The 17623-nt window shown below is 43.4% G+C and overlaps 1 protein-coding gene across 10 annotated transcripts in view; it reads right to left on the bottom strand.

The window, feature by feature from the left end:
- HSPG2 (heparan sulfate proteoglycan 2) overlaps window positions 1–17623 on the bottom strand; it is a 191114-nt gene that overhangs the window by 36986 nt on the left and 136505 nt on the right. For 9 of the 10 annotated variants that reach the window (XM_075605833.1, XM_075605836.1, XM_075605834.1 and 6 more), the window contains 19 exons: window positions 17439–17504; window positions 15134–15256; window positions 14809–14961; window positions 14147–14289; window positions 11925–12060; window positions 11420–11571; window positions 11011–11149; window positions 10483–10628; window positions 10155–10290; window positions 9723–9874; window positions 9392–9530; window positions 7607–7758; window positions 6978–7116; window positions 6328–6479; window positions 4569–4698; window positions 3880–4031; window positions 3127–3256; window positions 1830–1984; window positions 98–227 (listed from right to left, as the gene is read on the bottom strand). In XM_075605833.1, the coding sequence (XP_075461948.1) occupies window positions 98–227; window positions 1830–1984; window positions 3127–3256; window positions 3880–4031; window positions 4569–4698; window positions 6328–6479; window positions 6978–7116; window positions 7607–7758; window positions 9392–9530; window positions 9723–9874; window positions 10155–10290; window positions 10483–10628; window positions 11011–11149; window positions 11420–11571; window positions 11925–12060; window positions 14147–14289; window positions 14809–14961; window positions 15134–15256; window positions 17439–17504 (2625 nt within the window). The remainder of the gene's footprint in view (window positions 1–97; window positions 228–1829; window positions 1985–3126; window positions 3257–3879; window positions 4032–4568; window positions 4699–6327; window positions 6480–6977; window positions 7117–7606; window positions 7759–9391; window positions 9531–9722; window positions 9875–10154; window positions 10291–10482; window positions 10629–11010; window positions 11150–11419; window positions 11572–11924; window positions 12061–14146; window positions 14290–14808; window positions 14962–15133; window positions 15257–17438; window positions 17505–17623) is intronic. The other variant, XM_075605838.1, reaches the window with a different exon arrangement.

Here is a 17623-nt window from a genome sequence, read left to right as displayed (position 1 = left end):
TAAGGTCCAGTACACATGTGGCTCAGTGTAAATGCTCCACCTCCTCTATCCTCCACGCAGCAGGTATAACTTTTGGCTTAAAGTAAAAAAGACTCACCTTGTGAGGAACCGAGTATGGTGACTGTGATGGAGGCTTTCTGCACCCCTGAGCCACTGCTATACCGGCAGACATACTCGCCCGAATCTGCAGTAGAAGCCTGGACAATACGCAGACGGGAGCCAGAGATCTGGGGAAAAACAACCCACCAGCCTCAATCCCTGCGAAATGATGCTTATTTGCTGCATTAATGCATGTTAGTGACAATACGTGTAACAGAACAAGTCAAGACCATGTCAGTTCATCAGTGACTATACAGTAGCTATGACTATAGTGACTATAGCTACTGTATGACATTTCAGTGAACACAGACCTACTGTAAGTATAATATAGGATATAGGGGAAATTAACTAAGTGCTACTGCCTGCTTATCGTTACCCTGATCCGATGTTAACTGCAATTTACGTCATTGGCATCTGCGCTTTGTGAATCCCGGGTATAGAGTTACAAGAAGAGGTGAGCAAACCAGTCCAAATCCGTTTCCTGGAATTTCCCTGATTCGTGGGTCGAAATAAATCCATCTACGGAATGGGAACTAAAAAATCCGTGCGGATTAGTCCAATTGCGCCAATGGAAACAATCCAGAGGGATTTCTATGGATCCGATCCACGGATTCCACAATCCGTGGCCAGATTGTTAAAAACCAACACAACGTTTAATCCACGGAGAGAGATATCCAGCCCCACACGGATTAATCTGTATCCGGATTTTTAACAATCTGGCCACGGATTTCGTATTGCTCTCTAAAACAAAAATATCAGAAACTGTGGATTTGCCTTTGTGATACTGAGTTGTGGACCAATAGCACCTGCCGATCCGAGGCAGATCCAAATCCGCAAAAAGAAATTGCTGATCTGTAGTTGCAAGTATGCAGAAATCTTATCCAGAATGTTTAACCCAAATTACAAGCGATACAAATGTGGTGGATCGCACCCAAATTAAATGGTTTAAAATCTGAAATAAATATTTATATTTTTCTTGTTCTTGAAAAATGAATCATCTTATTTCGACAAAAAAAATCACATCAGAAGAAGACATCTGTGGTCTTGGACGTTCATGTCGAAACAAATGCTGGAAAAAAAACTCGTATACTGGTCATGACAATTCGGTTCTAACCAAGAATCAAAAGGGTTCTGCATCAAGCAGTGTTTGGCAGAAGAGACTTCTTTCAAACATAAAATGGGTGTAACTCACAACCCTCTCAGTCCCTAAAGAACTCACAAGCCAAACCACTGAGTTCTTTGTAGAAGACGATCCAACCTGACAGGTCTGTGCCATTGAAAGTACATTATATATTGTCACTTGTTGCAATACCACTGCAGCTAAGTACACGTGCTATAGAAGTGGTAATCAATTCCTTCCGGTGAGAACAGTTATCACAGCTACTATATTGATAGCTGTTGGAAGACCATGGCTTTGTGCAAATAAATTGTATATGCAATGAATGGCTCACCACTGAATAGCCACCAAATTCCCATAAATACATATATAGGTAATTTATCCATATACATCATACTTTTATGTATGATGGTAGCTGTACATAATACTGTATAATGCCATTTCCAACTTTATTTTGTATAGGATTTGGTAACACCAAAAAGGCCCATCAAAATGCAAGGAGAGAGGGTGTAAGGCAGTGGATAAGTATTTTCAGTTTCCGTGTTTTCGGCTTCAGGTTATACACATTTTTGGAATCCATGAATTTGTCAAATACAAGACCCCAAGTGCCCACCTGGTGATTGGAGGAGAAAGCGGCATCAGGGCGGTGCCAGGTGACAGCGGCTTGTGGGCGCCCAACAACGACACAGTTCAGTTCCAAAGGCTGGCCCTCAACCACACTATCAGCCGACGTCTGAATGCGGACAGGCGAAGGAGGACTTACAGGCACTGAGTGGGTGATAGAGGATTCAATGATAAAGGTTGGATTCTGATCAACTATTGGTAATGCATACATAGGCTGAAGCACAAGACAACATCTACCTCTATACAATTAACCATGTTCAAAGCAAAGCAAGTAATTGGCAAACTAACTAAATGTAGACCAGTTGTATTGGGACCATCAGCTGGTCAGGTGCGCTCGGCTGACCAGGCAGATCCTGACAGGCCAGCAGAAGAATCCTTGGGGCTATGTACAGTATCAAGCTGTGAATAGCAAAACTAGGGTTTCTTCATTGTTGACACAAAGTATAACTGTGAACATACATTTCTTAGTGCCAATGTGTCAAAGTATTTTGTAGCTATTCTGTCCTGTCTGCAGCTGTGAGTTACTTGGGGAGCGGCTACGTGAAACATTAAGAGATATACAAGGAGTTACAGTACTTGCAGCAATATTATAATGCTGCATATCAAAAAAATGTGCCCTTTGGGCTGTCAGTGTCTCCCCTTGTGAGACAGGGGCATAAACCTGTATGTAAGAAATGTGATGTATAAATGTAGAACACAGATGCAAGAAGCCTGAGTAAGAGCCATTCTATGCACATAGCGCGCACTTTGCCTTGCTTCATGCACACAAGCTCTCTGTGTTAGCGCTCCAAATGTTATTACCGCTCGCTGGGAAAATCATGGGTATAGTGTGTGAGCTGGAAGTGTTGTAGTGATTCTCCACAATGCTCAGCTTGTTCTTGCCACTCTCTGTTAGATTATTTCATAATGAATCATCAGTTTCTTCCTTTTACATCTTGATGTTTACAGACATAAAGCAATGGGAAAATGGTGGTACTGACCATTGGGACCAATATGTTCATGCTACAGTCAAATATGGCAACAGAAACAGTTTCCATAAGTGGTCCTTCTGCTATTTGGTGATGACACCCAGTGACCCAGAGATGTTTTTTCCCTTGTTTCCAGCTTTAGTCATCGTCTCTCCTTAGTTATCTTTGGTTTCCTACAATTGTTTCTGTATGATGAAATATCACCATGAACTGAACAAAACTAAGGTCCAGTACACACGTGGCTCAGTGTAAATGCTCCACCTCCTCTATCCTCCACGCAGCAGGTATAACTTTCGGCTTAAAGTAGAAAAGACTCACCTTGTGAGGAACCGAGTATGGTGACTGTGATGGAGGCTTGTTGGAAACCAGAGCTGCTGCTCACACGGCAGATGTACTCGCCAGAGTCGGCAGGAGAAGCTTGGAGGATCTGTAGCCGGGATCCTGAGACCTGGATAGATATAACACAAGTTATTTCTTATTCAGAAGCCACATTGCTAGTGGAGATCAGAAATGTCAAGTGACCGACAAGAGAATAGAACTAGTGATCACCCTTAACAAAAGGAGAATCAGTTACAGCTGGTGAAATATTGGTAATTGTTGGAGATACACAGTTACCTATTCACCGACAGAGACCAGCAATACATTATGAAAAAAGGGAAAAGAAATGTTCTAGTACAACTTTTTACACCCTGGACTATGATCAGAATAGTGGAGACTTGCACATCACGTCCCTTTCAATATGATGTGTGGTTCTGTAGTGTTTTATGCCGACATGTGCTCGGTATATGATTCTACCTTAAAGATTTTTGGGGGGTGGTAATGTCACTTTGAAATTGAAATCTGCAGTTTGAGTGCTAGAGTCATCTCATGTGGAACCAAATATGACATTATCAGTTATTTAGGGACGCCATTTGTTGTAATTAATACATTCTGCTATGTACAGCTGTCAGTAGTAATTAGAAACATATCTTAATGTTCTTAACTATTCTGACTGCATATTTTAGTCCATTATACTTTGTATGTCCTGCGACAATTTAAGAGAGTCCGGATATCCCCAGTATGTCATGGTACCTGATGGTTTGGTGAGAGGGCGCGCCCAGGCCTATGCCAGGTCACCACAGCCCCCGGCTGTGTAGCAACCAAGCAATTCAACTCCACAGTCTGACCCTCTACCATAGTCTCGGAGGATGGCTCAATCCGGACAGGAGTAGCGAGTCCTGTGTCTGAAAAAGTGAGATGCAGGAGGAGAGGTGTCAGCCCATGCCACAGTTTACACGCATACAGCACTGGATTCAGTATTCAAAAGCGCTGTGTGGTGCTCTAAAGCTGCAGGCACAAATACTTATTGGTTTATCAAGTTTGGAAAAAGTCCTTTGATTGAGTACCCTTAATGTATCAGTTTAAACAAACCAACACCAGAATAATAGCACCTTGATAAAGAGCTTTGCTCGACACACGTACATGGGGGTCTGTTTGCCCCATTATGTTGCTTTTTATAGGACCCAATAAATAGTTATAATTTTTATGGGTACACACTCTACTTGATTTATTTTTCATCTCTCTGCTGGAAGTAGTGCTTTGTTTGTCTGCCATTTTCCCCCAGCACTGGATTCAACCTAATATTCCCGAGATGCAATTATTATCATGCTCCTGTGTTGTGTCTTCTTCACCTGCTATCAACAGCCCTCCCAACATAAATATTACAGTGTGGGACAGCTAGCGGGGGGTGAGAAGGTGCTAGAATTCCTTGTGATGCTTACTGAGCGAGGAGCCGCCGATGGTCACGGTGATTGAGGCCATCTGGACACCTGAGCCACTGCTGATTCGGCAGATGTACTCGCCAGAGTCTGCTGGAGATGCCTGGACAATGCGGAGGCGGGACCCAGAAACCTGCCAAGTTAAGCAATAGAGGCTGATGAAAATCAGAACATTTTTGAGACAAGAGAGTGGAACTTCATAGGAGTCTGTATGCAGCAGGCACTTGACCCACACCTGCCAACACTAAAACATCAGGGGGTCACTATCCTATAATAAGGACATAGAATGAGGTGAATCTGAGGAGCATCACCATGCATTCGGTTCACTTAGTGGGTGATTTGCATTAAAATCTGTTAATCAGTGCACATTCTGAAAAATTCACCCCGGATTTGTAAAATACCCTATTTATAACCAACTTACTAATAAATAACACAATTGTTAATTGGCTTGAGCAATACAGAATTATTTTAAGCATTCAACGGAGGAAAATCTAGTTTGGAATCCGAATTGAGATTTAACAGTGTGTTTACCATTTTGGCCGTTATCATAATCGGCCATTGACTTACCCAAAGTTAACACAAATACACAGAGTTAATTATATGCAAAAACAATGGCCCTGGCTTATCTCATTAGAGTAGCCTTAACGCCAGGTTAAGTTAGTACTACCTGGCCTTAGCTTCAAATAATGTCTTGCATTAAGCCTCTCCTAGCTAAATGTGGCGTTACTCTCATCCAGACCTTGCAAAAGGGGGGTTTAGAGAGGGGGAGGATGGTTTATTTTCGTAACGTCCCAAGTGACTTATATACCACCCCCAAGTAAACAACACGTAGAGAAACACCTGTGCACAAAACTGAACACACCTGGGAAATATGCAAATGTATATAATTTAAATACACTTTAACATATCCATATTAGCATATATTTCAGGTGTGTTCAGTTTAAAGTTGTTTAAAGGTGTGTTTGGGGAGAAATATAAGTCACTTGGAACTTTACAAAAATATCTCTCTCTGGCATATTTAAATTAGCCTTTTTCCCAGGTATCTCCGGGGTGATCTCATGCATCTCTCTTCATGTTGTATAGCCGAGTGTTCTGGGAGGTGTACTGTATACTGTAAGTCAATGGGTACTCTACCAAATATAAATGTCTTTCTCTCTCACCATAGAAAGTATTTTGCTAATGTTTTAAAGGGGTTTGTTTTTGGGTTATTCAGCTTTACAACGTAATATTTATTGTTGGTCTTGGAGGTTTCGAGGTAAGAATGTATAATATATCATTAGCATACATCTGTGTACATGCCGTTTAACATAGCAAAGGGAAGTCATTTACAAAAAGAAAAAGAAACCAGCCGACCTACATCAGAAGCTCAAGGGACTATACACGTTATACCCATATGACAACAACCGAGACAGTTCTGATAATTATGGGCAGAACCAACACACAGCCTGTGGCTAGATCCCGGAGATATCATGATTGTGCAATAGGACAACTTGGTTCACAGTGTCAAAGGCCTTTACAAGGTCTAGAAGTGCACGAGATACGTGTCCGTGCTCTATCCCATACCGAATTCCTATCATGACATCTTCAAGACATATCTTTAAAAAGGTGACAATGGTAGACCAACCGGTCTAAGAAGATAAAGAAAACTAGACTGAATTACTTGGTCTGTTATGGCCCCCAGCGCAAGAATCCCAATGTCAATTTTTGCTTCAATAGTCGTTCAACTCTGCTCCAAGAGAAACTAATGGATCTATGGACATACCTGGTGATTGGGTGATAGTTGTCGATCTGGCCTGTACCAAATGACATCTTGTTGTGTATGGTCATCAACCACACAGTTCAACACCACTGTTTGTCCTTCAGCTACAGAGTCAGGTGAGGATTCAATTTTGATAGTTGGAATGATTCCAGAGGCTGAACAACCGGGAATAAAAGGCATTAGGGAGGACTGCGGTGGCATACAGATCATATTTTCAACTCAACCAGACATGTTCTAAAGCTGCTACAAAGTTGCATTTAGGTAATATGTATTCAGCGGTTGCGTTACCATACAGTCAGATAACTTAATAGGACCTTACCAGGGCCTTAGTGAGAACAATCACCAACATAATAACATTATATATTTTTTCTTATATAGAATTGACAGTGTATGCAGCACTGTACAGAGTTTTGCAGGTACAATTAGTTCCTGCCCCACAGAATTTACAATATAATTTTGTAGGAGATTTGATGACTTGACCAAGGTCAGAAGAAAGAGTTTACACGGGATTGGAGCCGCTTCAAAGACATTGACATTACCACTGAGCTACTCCTTCAGCCGAAAACAGTAAACACCCTGCAATGGAGTTGGTCCATCATGGTGGGGAAATGTTGCTCTTTAGATGCCCTTTCACAACACAAAACTGAACTTACAGTGACTCGTGTCCACATGTTGGATGATGGTGACTGTGATGGAGGCCTGCCGAGTGACTGCTCCACTAGTGACACGACAAATGTATTCACCAGAGTCTGCCATGGAAGCCTGAACAATCCTCAGGTGAGAGCCCAAGACCTAGAAATACAAGTATGACTTATTTTATATTAAGGCAAATGAACCTTGGATGTCTTTATTTATTAGCAGTGTAGCAGAGTTAGCAGCCTGAGAGCTCAATTATACTAAATGCGCTATTCTGTGACGTCACCAAGCGCTGTCGCTGAGCGGCATAATGGTTATACTGGGGCGTCGGTGGAGAGCAGGCAAGGAGAGCGGTTTGCCCTCATTGGCTAGAACTGCTCACATGACGAGGCCGTCGCCAGCCAAGAACAAACCTGCAGATCGCGCCAGGCGACAGCCGCCCTGCAGCTCCACGCGGCGCACACGCCGCAACAGGTATGTGCGCTGCCATTGTTTTTTTCAAGTTGTTTTTCAGGTGCATGGCCCCGCGTGCAGCGTAGCGCTCATTTTCCTGTATAATCACGGCCTGAGGTTTGTCTATGCAGCTCCCAAGTCTATATGGCTGAACAAAAATAAAGCTTTAGAGCTGTAGAAGTCATAAGTCTACCTGGTGATTGGATGTGAGGGGACGACCAGGTCTGTGCCACGTAACTACAGCGTTTGGCTGTCCTGCAACCAAACAGTTTAACTCCAGCGTTTGTCCCACGGCTACAGAATTTGAAGATGGCTCAATCCTCAAAGCTGGAGTGCTTCCTGAAGCTGGAGATATCAGAAGACAGTTTCAGTGGATTGGCACATTAGAAAAGTAATGCCTCCAACTGTATACACATATACAGATGATATGTACAGTATGTGATATGCAGGTACAAAGCAATATAGCAATGCAAGATGTCTGGTCTATTATGTTCATTATCTGACTGTCAAAAAACAGCACCTGGAATCTGTTTTACTTCTACTTACTGTAATGACGTTGCTCTTATGCTTTGTAGATAGAAAGGGCAGATTAGATTGGTCATGTAATCTTGATCTGAAACCAGCTTCAGAGAGGCTAATGAAGGCATCACAAATTAAATGTATTAAATCAGGAGACATAATACAAATCAGTACCTGTGGTATTACTATTAAAAAATATATGTTTAAAAATTTGATACAGAGAATTTTAAATGTAGACTTGCCCCTCGACCCCTGACTCCTCTTTCTAAGGGCTCGACCAGGGTGGGGCTGAGCGGGGCGCGCACGCTCACACTGGACACGTTACGACAATGCACGTGTCCTGCGTGAGCGGCGGGTGCGCCTGCTCGGCGCTCAGCCGCTTGACGAGCGAGCAAATTTGAATTTGCCGCTCACAAGCGCGTCACGTGTGCGGTTCACCCCATGAAGGCGAACCAGCTCCGTGATGTAGAGGCCACGCCCAGACGTGCATGCACCTAGCCGGCCAGGAAAAGCACGGCTGAGCAGGGCGCAGCGCTGGAGCGCCAGCGTGCCTCTACTCACCCTGGACGAGGCCTAAACAGACCACTACAGGAGTTATCTAGAGCTGAAAATAAGATCATCTCCCATATTACAACCGCAACAAGATGCGAATTTGTAGCCCTATGGAAGCAACATAATATCCCTTCTATTTCCAAAATGTAAAACAAAATTTGGCTCATCGGCCAAATGGAAAAGATGACTAGCTTCCTGACCGATTCCTGGTCTAGGTTCCAAAAGGTCTGCCAGCCTTGAATCCAACACTCTAGTGTCCCAGGCCTAAAACCTCTCTCAATGATGTTATAAAAGCCTCGTGTTAACTAACCAAAGGACCAGAATGTTCGGACAGAGACGAATAACCCATCAGATGGTTATTAATCTCCCAGTAATAATCAATCTGAACTAAAAATGAATCTGTATTGCATAATATTGTGATGCATTCATTGGTATCTGAATAATTGTATCAATTCTTCATGCTTGAATGTATGTATTTACTGGACTGTATCCCTACCATCCCTCCTCCCCAACTTCCCTCTCCCCTTCCCAAATCCCCCCTCCTGATCCCTTATTATTAGTTGTACTTTCCCCAAATGTTTATTTCCCTTCGCTTAAAAAAACTCCAATAAAGATTACGTTTAAAATATAAATAATGTTTAAAAAAACACAGAGCAGCAGCAGCGGAGTTTATACTAAAAGAATAAAGGCAGTCGCCAAACCCTAGGATGAAGCGTTTACATTACACACACTTTATTGTTTGACGCTGAAGAACTGATCTGTTGATCACAGTAAAAAATGATTATTTTTAAATTGCTGGTTGTCAAATTTATTAATGAACGTATTGTTTTCCGCTCCAATCTTTCCAACCAAATGTAACGATTCTACTGAGCATCTACCATGAAAACGTTCGTGTTTCATGACTTACGGGAACTGGGGCCCGAGACACGGGTGATGGTGACAATGATTGATGCCTGATGGGTGCCAGCCCCATTAGTCACCCGACAGATGTACTCGCCGGAGTCTGCCATGGAGGCCTGGAGAATTCGCAGGTAGGAGCCAGACACCTGCAGCGAGAGGAATGGTGATTATGAGTCATGAGAAGAGGACAGCGCTGTGACGTGCACTGGAGATCTTTAAAGAAGCAGATACAACGCAATACTAAGTGTTGCTTGTCCTGGTTAGATCTCTTCTTTGTAGTTATGGATCACTAAACATATTTTGATAGCACTAATATTATTTCCCACATGTTCAGCTACCTGATGATTTGGCGAGAGGGGACGTCCTGGCCTGTGCCAAGTGACCACAGCGTTGGGGTGGCTGGCAACCACACAGTTCAACTCCAACGTCTGTCCCTCAACCACTGTGTTTGAAGACGGCTCAATCCTCAGAGTGGATGTGCTTCCTGGGACTGGGAGAAACCAATGAGAGAGCATTACAAGAACAGACCTGCAGAGAATGTCCTTCAACCATGTGCAAGGTAACAAACACTCACACACGTACGCATGCACATATACTGTGTATATATATCATGTAGGTAAATAAGTATACAAATTCTCATTGCATGAATAAAATATGTGATGGGCAGCTATTAAATTAATAATTTACCTTGGATTAATGCTTGAGTAGCAGAGAAAGGAGGAAATAATTCAAAAAGAGTATTAGAGTAAAAGCACTACATAGGGACTTACGGTAAGGACCAGAGACACGGGTGATGGTGACAATGATTGAAGCTTGCTGGGAGCCAGCCCCATTAGTAACCCGGCAGATGTACTCGCCGGAGTCTGCGATGGAGGCCTGGAGAATTCGCAGGTGGGAGCCAGACACCTGCAGCGAGGGAAAAGATGGTTGTGAGTCATGAGAAGAGGACAGCGCTGTGACGTGCACTGGAGATCTTTAAAGAAGCAGATACGACTCAATACTAAGTGTTGCTTGTCCTGGTTAGATCTCTTCTTTGTAGTTAAGGATCACTATATGAATTTTGATGAATCGAATATTATTTCCCACATGTTCAGCTACCTGATGATTTGGCGAGAGGGGACGGCCTGGCCTGTGCCAAGTGACCACAGCGTTGGGGTGGCCGGCAACCACACAGTTCAACTCCAACGTCTGTCCCTCAACCACTGTGTTTGAAGACGGCTCAATCCTCAGGGTGCTTCCTGAGGCTGGGAGAAACCAAAGTGGGAGGATTACAACAGAACATCAACAGAGAATGTCCTTCAACCGTGTGCAAGGTAACAAACAATCACACATATACAGTATATAGTGCTTTTTTTTATGTAAGCAAATAGGTGCCGATACCCAGGGAAAGGAGATGCCAGAGATGAGGAGCAGTAAGAGAAGGCAAGAAGGTGCCCGTACACTTTACCGGCGTATACCGTCACCAATAATACAAATTCTCATTGCATCAATAAAATATGTGCGGGACAGCTATTAAATAAATGATTTACCTTGGATTAACTCATGAGTAGCAGAGAAAAGAGGAGCCAAAAAGGCGGAGTTTAAATAATGAGAGTGTCATAATAAAAGCCCTACATAAGGACTTACGGTAAGAAGGACCAGAGACACGGGTGATGGTGACAATGATTGAAGCTTGCTGGGAGCCCGCGCCATTGGTAACCCGGCAGATGTACTCGCCGGAGTCTGCTGCGGAAGCCTGTACAATCCGCAGGCGGGAGCCAGAGACCTTAATGATGATATGAACAGGGGAATTTGAGTCATGGGAAAGGAGATGAAGCTGTGAGGAGCAACCCAAAGCCAAGTGTGTAATGTTCAACAATACTGCAAAACAAGCTGCAAAACCAAACCTCAACCCTCGTTACATCATCATACCCATGCATCTGACAAAACTATTAGCAGAGAGGTTTCTCAGTTAACTCTCCTTAACGTAAATGTCCAGTTTGATATTGAGACAGCTAGATAACATATATTACGCAACACCGGCCTGTGAATCTACCTGGTGATTTGGTGGAAGGGGGCGCCCCGGCCTGTGCCATGTAACCACAGCATGTGGGTGACTTGTGACCACACAATTCAATTCCACGGTTTGTCCCTCGATGATGTTATTCGAGGATGGCTCAATCCTCAAAGCAGGGAGACTGCCAGGAGCTGAGGGATACCAGCAAAAACATAAAACTTAATACGGCTTGCCGTATTTTCTTACTGTACATGGAGATCAGAACAGTGTCAGGACCATTACATATGTATATCAAACTCACAAGGACAGAAAGTAACTTTGACTCATCAGGTCTGCCCAAAATATCACAGCATGATAAAGGAGTTTGAGTAACCCAGGATAAAGTGTCTCTCTTCTAAGTACTTGTGTATATTTGTCTTTACAGTATTCCATCAGAATTAGTAACAGAAGAGACCTCTTGCTCATCAAGTACAGTATGCCTGTAACAAACTACGGACCAGTATTGTATTTGCTGTAGCTTGTAGAGCGCAGGCGAAGAACCCACCTTTGATGACGACCACTTCAATCCTGGCTTGTGAAGAACCAGCAGAGCTGGTGCCCACACAGAGGTAAATCCCACCGTCAGCTGCTGCAATGGACGGGATCACCAGGGTAGAGATATCTGTTCTCTCTGTGCTGGACTGAGAAGATTAAAGGGGATACACTTAAATCACTGCCCCATGATACAATTTCTCGCTTAAAAGCCAAGCTCTTACTGATCTTTCAATACTGGACCAACCTTGTTAAAACAAACATAGGAACCGGAAGATAATTGTTCTCTGATCTTCGGTTTATTAAAAAGACTGGCAGAGAACGGCTTTTTATGTCCTGCATTGCAGGGATATCCCTAAAACCTGACCTGTTGGTGGCCCTTGAGGACTGGAGTTGGCCACCTCTGATGTAGAGCGTTGCTTGTAACTAGAAGGAATGCACGTGCATTGCTCTTTCAAACTCTAGATGGCGCTGCATAAAGCTGCAATACTATCCTAAAAGATGTACTTCAAAATTAGCACGTACAGTAGATATATTATCCAACAGCAGTACAGCTGCACACTCACAACCAGCGCAAGCTTTTCCTGCGCACCGAGAAACATTCTAACCAGAGGCCACAAACTCACTCCTGATGCCCTCCATTACCTCTCCAGAAACAGTGATGGGTGCGGCACAAAAACCAATATTTTAGATGACCTATAAAGGAGGAGCTATGGGAACTTGGCACGTGTGAGATGCACATGTGTCATACAGGCTCCAAGTACAGTTCAAACGGAAAGGGAGGTTTTATTTCCCCCGTTACCACTTCACTGGCAGATGATCCAGCAACATTGTGCCCTGGCAGCGCAGGGGTTAACAGTTAAGGGAAAACACGGTACGGCCGGCTGTCAGAAAGCAATTGTGTCATATAAAAACAGAATTGGTACGGTGCCACTAATGGGTGCGGACTGCAGAATCAACCCCCCAATCACTAGTGAAACAGGAATACAACAGCCAGGCATTTGAAAAGTAAATCAAACTGTAAATAAAGCACATTTGTTTATGCCAATGTTTCAATGTGTAAAAACCTCTTCCTCTGGCTATATAAAGTAAGTGAGATATGTTATTTTAAGACACTTGCTTTGTAGAAAAAAAACCGCATGTGAACTGAATCAACTCCTTGTCCCAACTCCTTCATTATTAAAAGGACAATGGTCAGTAAGTGGGACGGCTGGATGACAAATCTACAGGAACCTTGGACCTCCATGAATAATGAATTCTGTTTCTCAAGATGCTACTGAGAGTGAAAGCAAATCAGCGCAAGAATGCGGTTCAGCCTGGGTAATCCGGCTCTGAGTGGGGGGTCAGCCCTCCCCCTTTGGTCTGTTGATATTGGAATAGAGACTAAAGCAGGACTAGGACACACAGCGAGATACCTGAAGCTCCTGAATCCGCCTTTGAATAGCTTCCAGGCTGCTGCTTCGAAAGTGAAGGAAACCAAAAGAGGTAAGAGCCTGAGCAGAGACAGAGGGCAGGCAGGGGAAAGAGAGAAGACACACCAACAGAGAAGAGAAAGATAAGAGGCGCACAGTGAGCCAGTTACAGTAGAGAGGGAGGTTGCAGAAGATTTAGGGTAGTGATGGAAATTTGGGTAAAAAGATCATGTAATCAGTTTGCCCTGCTGTTGCCAGGGACGTTTTGTGCCCTATAAGCTTGTAGCAAAGGTCGTTCATGTCCACCTAGGACAAGGGTGGCCAACTCCAGTCCTCAAAGGCCACCAACAGGTCAGATTTTAAGGATATCCCTGCTTCAGCACAGATGGCTCAATCGGTGGCTCAGTCAATGACTGAGCCACCGATTGAGCTATCTGTGCTGAAGCAGGGCAAATCTGACCTGTTGGTGGCCTTTGAGGACTGGAGTTGGCCACCCCTGACCTAGGACAATAAAATTAACCTTCAAAAGAAGCGAAAAAAAGGATACAGAAGAAGTACTCAATGCGAATTGTGTGCTTCTGACTGTCCCGTAAGATCTCTTGGGATGATTCTCCCATGCTTTTTTCTTTTGAAAGTGTTATGTCGTTTTGTGACGGTATTAATGATTAATCAGAATGGAAAAGGAAATGCAAATAATTTGAGAGCTAACACACATAATACTATTCTATAATACCAAAGTGTTACAGCGTGACAGATATCAATGTGCCAGGAAGTCTTCCTTAACACACTTGTATTGGTTGCCAACCTGTTTTTCCATCTTTACCTGAGATGGCAAGCTTCCGCCTTGTTTCTTCCAGGAGATCGTGGCAATGGGGGTCCCTCCGGCTCTGCAGTACAACTTTACAATCTCTCCTTCCCGAACCTCCGTGCGCTCAGGGCTCACTTGGACACTAGGCAAGCTCCCACCTGCATGGTCAAACAGAGATGCCAGCTCAGTCTTATCAGCTCTTTCCATCTGATTCACTGAAGTCGGATCATTTAGAAGACGCTTAATGTTTAGGAGGAGGGTCTTATCATAATCTATGGATGTAATTTGGTCAAAAATTGGATGCCCCCATTTAGTCTACAGAGGCATAGTTGTGTGGTATTCGTTTGAATGAAAATGCCACACCAGAGAGATGCAACGGAAAAATATATTGAGTTTATTAATCTCTGCAGTGCCAGATGAACAAGCAGTAAAATGTACATACCGTTTAAATAAAACAAGACTCCAACTTTTATACTAATGCACCATGACAGTGAGGTGAAAGGTGTGCTAACTCAAGCAGCCTGGAATTCTAATAGACACGGATCAGTATCAACAGAGAAATAAGTGCTAACAGTGACCGTGTAATTATGGGCGGGTTTGTCCTGATATGTTTAGGAGCCCTTCTTACGGGCAGCTGTTTCTCTTCTCCTCCCTTTACTCCTCGTCATGCTACTTACTGTGCACCCGGAGTTCAGCTCTGGCCAAGTGCTGTCCTGCAGTGTTGCGCACGCGGCAGGTGTACTGTCCCTCATCGGAGGCCTCTGCCGATGTGAAGCGCAGGATGCCCCCTTGAATGATGGCTCTGGAAGAGATCCCACCATTCTGTCCACCTGCCAGAGATTGAAATGAGAAGATAAGGAATAAGATAACTGATAGCTGGCAGTGGTGCCAGTCAGAGCGTGGTAAGTATTCTTGCAATCATCTTATCCAATACTTGTATTCTCAATTTTAGATGCTTAGATTAATTTATGCTCCTTCACGTGTTTCTGCACAGCCACTAACCTGTCCATTCCAACGTTGGAGGTGGGTTCCCAGACACTGTGCAATGGAATTCGGCTGGTTGACCCTGCTGGACGGTCAACTGCCTGGGTTCGATGACAGCAGTGGGTGGGGTCCCTGCCGCGGCTATGATAAGGTGGAAAACAGATTATACTCATCATACTGTTAAGTACACTTCAATGGAGAGATCGACTCAGATGCCAAAGTCAATTTTCACCCAAATATTCAGGTGATGGATGCTTTCCACACATTTCTTCCAATATCTCATGGCCTTGACCTAAAGCAGATCGTTCCTATATTATAAAGCAACAGATCCGCCAATGCATCTCTACCCTCAATACATTGAACCTCTCTCCTTTTACATGCAGATCACACTAAACCACTGCACTAACAATTCTTCCAGCGCACTCGAGGTGCTGAAAATGTTAGAAGTAGATTGCTATAATCCGTTATAATTGTACACATAACGGTAGCAATTCACCACATCAGATATAAGTTTCCCCCAGTCTAGATGAAGTCCAGGCGGATATCTACATGCACACTGGAACCAACTCTCGGGAAACAAAAGAAAAGTCTTGTGGGAAGAAAAGTAGGTTTAGCAACAATTCCTGAAAATAAAATCGAGTTAGAGCAGATGATGATGGGTTTCTGGCAATAATTGACCCAGTACCGTCAGGGACCACATTGGGATGTTATCCATCTGGTTCTGCTGGAAATCAAGTTTGTGGTTAATAGATTTTCTGTGGTGTAGGATGAAGAGCAGTCACAGGAACACACATTTACACACGTAATAACTTACATGATAAATTCAGGCAATGGGATAGAAGATGAGTAGGTAGTGCATCTATATACAATGAATGACACATGCTTAATAACAATTAAAAGAACCTTCTACCTACACAGCTTTGCTCTATATGATTTGTGTATTAGCCTCAAGTTTGAAAAATGTCAAAGTAATAGAATATGAATAAACAACATATAAAGGACAACAGAAATCCCAGGGGCCACACAGATCTACACTTGGCCCCCTTCACTATTTAATAATAAATGGATTAAAGTGGCCATTTCCCCAGCCACCATGTGAGTAACTCATTGGCTTTAATGTAAGAGAATTTGGGATAATTTTTTTTAACTTCGGTTTGGAGTGAAATGCTGCTTACAGCTGTCACTGAGCTATCTTAAGCTGCGACTTAACCAACTTAAGTCGTAATTAACCTGCCCTTGGGAGTCCAGGATAGATTCCACCCATGCCAAACACAAGGTCGCGGCTATCTTAGTATCGGCTGTAAGTTCACAGGACTCTATACCATTAAATAATAAATACTTTGCTATACTTTCTCCATAACCCTATTCTCCTGCATAACATTGCTTCTGTGCTCACAAGTTCTAGTTTGCATTGTATAAACATTAAATGATAGGGCATAACATCTGTTTTGTAGCAATCCCCGTCTTGCACAGATGCTCAGTAAACTTGCTTGAGAAAAACATTTGCCTACAAACAGCAGCTTGTTAGCTTTCACTTAAACACAACACATTGTGGCAGCTATGCTGGCACAGCTATAGAACAGTCCCACTGGAACAACATTGGTAGCTAATTTTCTGTGAAGTGGACTGTAACTTTCAGCTAGTTTGATAAACTTTATAAAATAATAGGCCATTGATTTGAGGCTATCCTATCCTTACACCTTTGCTTAGGAGTTTAAATGATGTAAGATAGTTCAACCAATATAGTGCGTCTGTTGCCTTGTTATGGCCAGGTGCTCGTTACTGTGCCATCTACTCTTGCATAAGTCAGTGGGGCTGAGCGGTCACACAACGTGTGCTAAACAAGACGAAGCATTCCAAACACTGACATCGGCTCAGCAGCAGCCACTGTGTTTGGACACGATGATTAACCATACAAGTTCTCTGTGCTAGAATAATTCAGTTACATATCCATTTAATTCATCTGTCTTGATATGTAACGGATTGCTGAAAAGTTGAACGCAGTGGTATATAGAAAGCTATACGTTTTGCATATACAGCATTGTAGAGACTAGGGTTAGAATATACATGCAGTATTAATGTCCAGTCATTGTGTGCTGCTGAGCCTCAGCCTTGTGTGAACACTGGAGAATACACAGAATACATGTGCAGTTGCGGCCCCATCATGCAGGGAGCAGCCTGGTAAAGAAGGAGAAAGAGATGGGTGATAAAGGTTGTGTGTGGGTGGTGAACAGGTGCTGATAAAGGATGTGAAAGAGGCAGTTTGATTTGGCATGCAGCAGCCTAAGTGCACAATGGGCGTGACCACTCCATGCCAACTTACACGGTGGTGGTCTGTGTCCTTCAAAGGTTTCAAACGGTCCATAAAACATCTGGGTCTGGGACGTCTCTGCAAACAAGTTAGAATGGTCTTTATTCAGCCATCTGAACAGCAGAACCTTTGTACATAACCAGGTATTAGAAACGCACTAAGGGAGGAAACAATGATACGGAATTTCCCAGATCTTT

The sequence above is a fragment of the Ascaphus truei genome, chromosome 6 (genome assembly GCF_040206685.1).
Source record: "Ascaphus truei isolate aAscTru1 chromosome 6, aAscTru1.hap1, whole genome shotgun sequence".
Lineage (NCBI taxonomy): Eukaryota > Metazoa > Chordata > Amphibia > Anura > Ascaphidae > Ascaphus > Ascaphus truei.
Note: the sequence above shows the minus strand (reverse complement) of the source record. Positions and strands in the feature narration are given on the sequence as shown.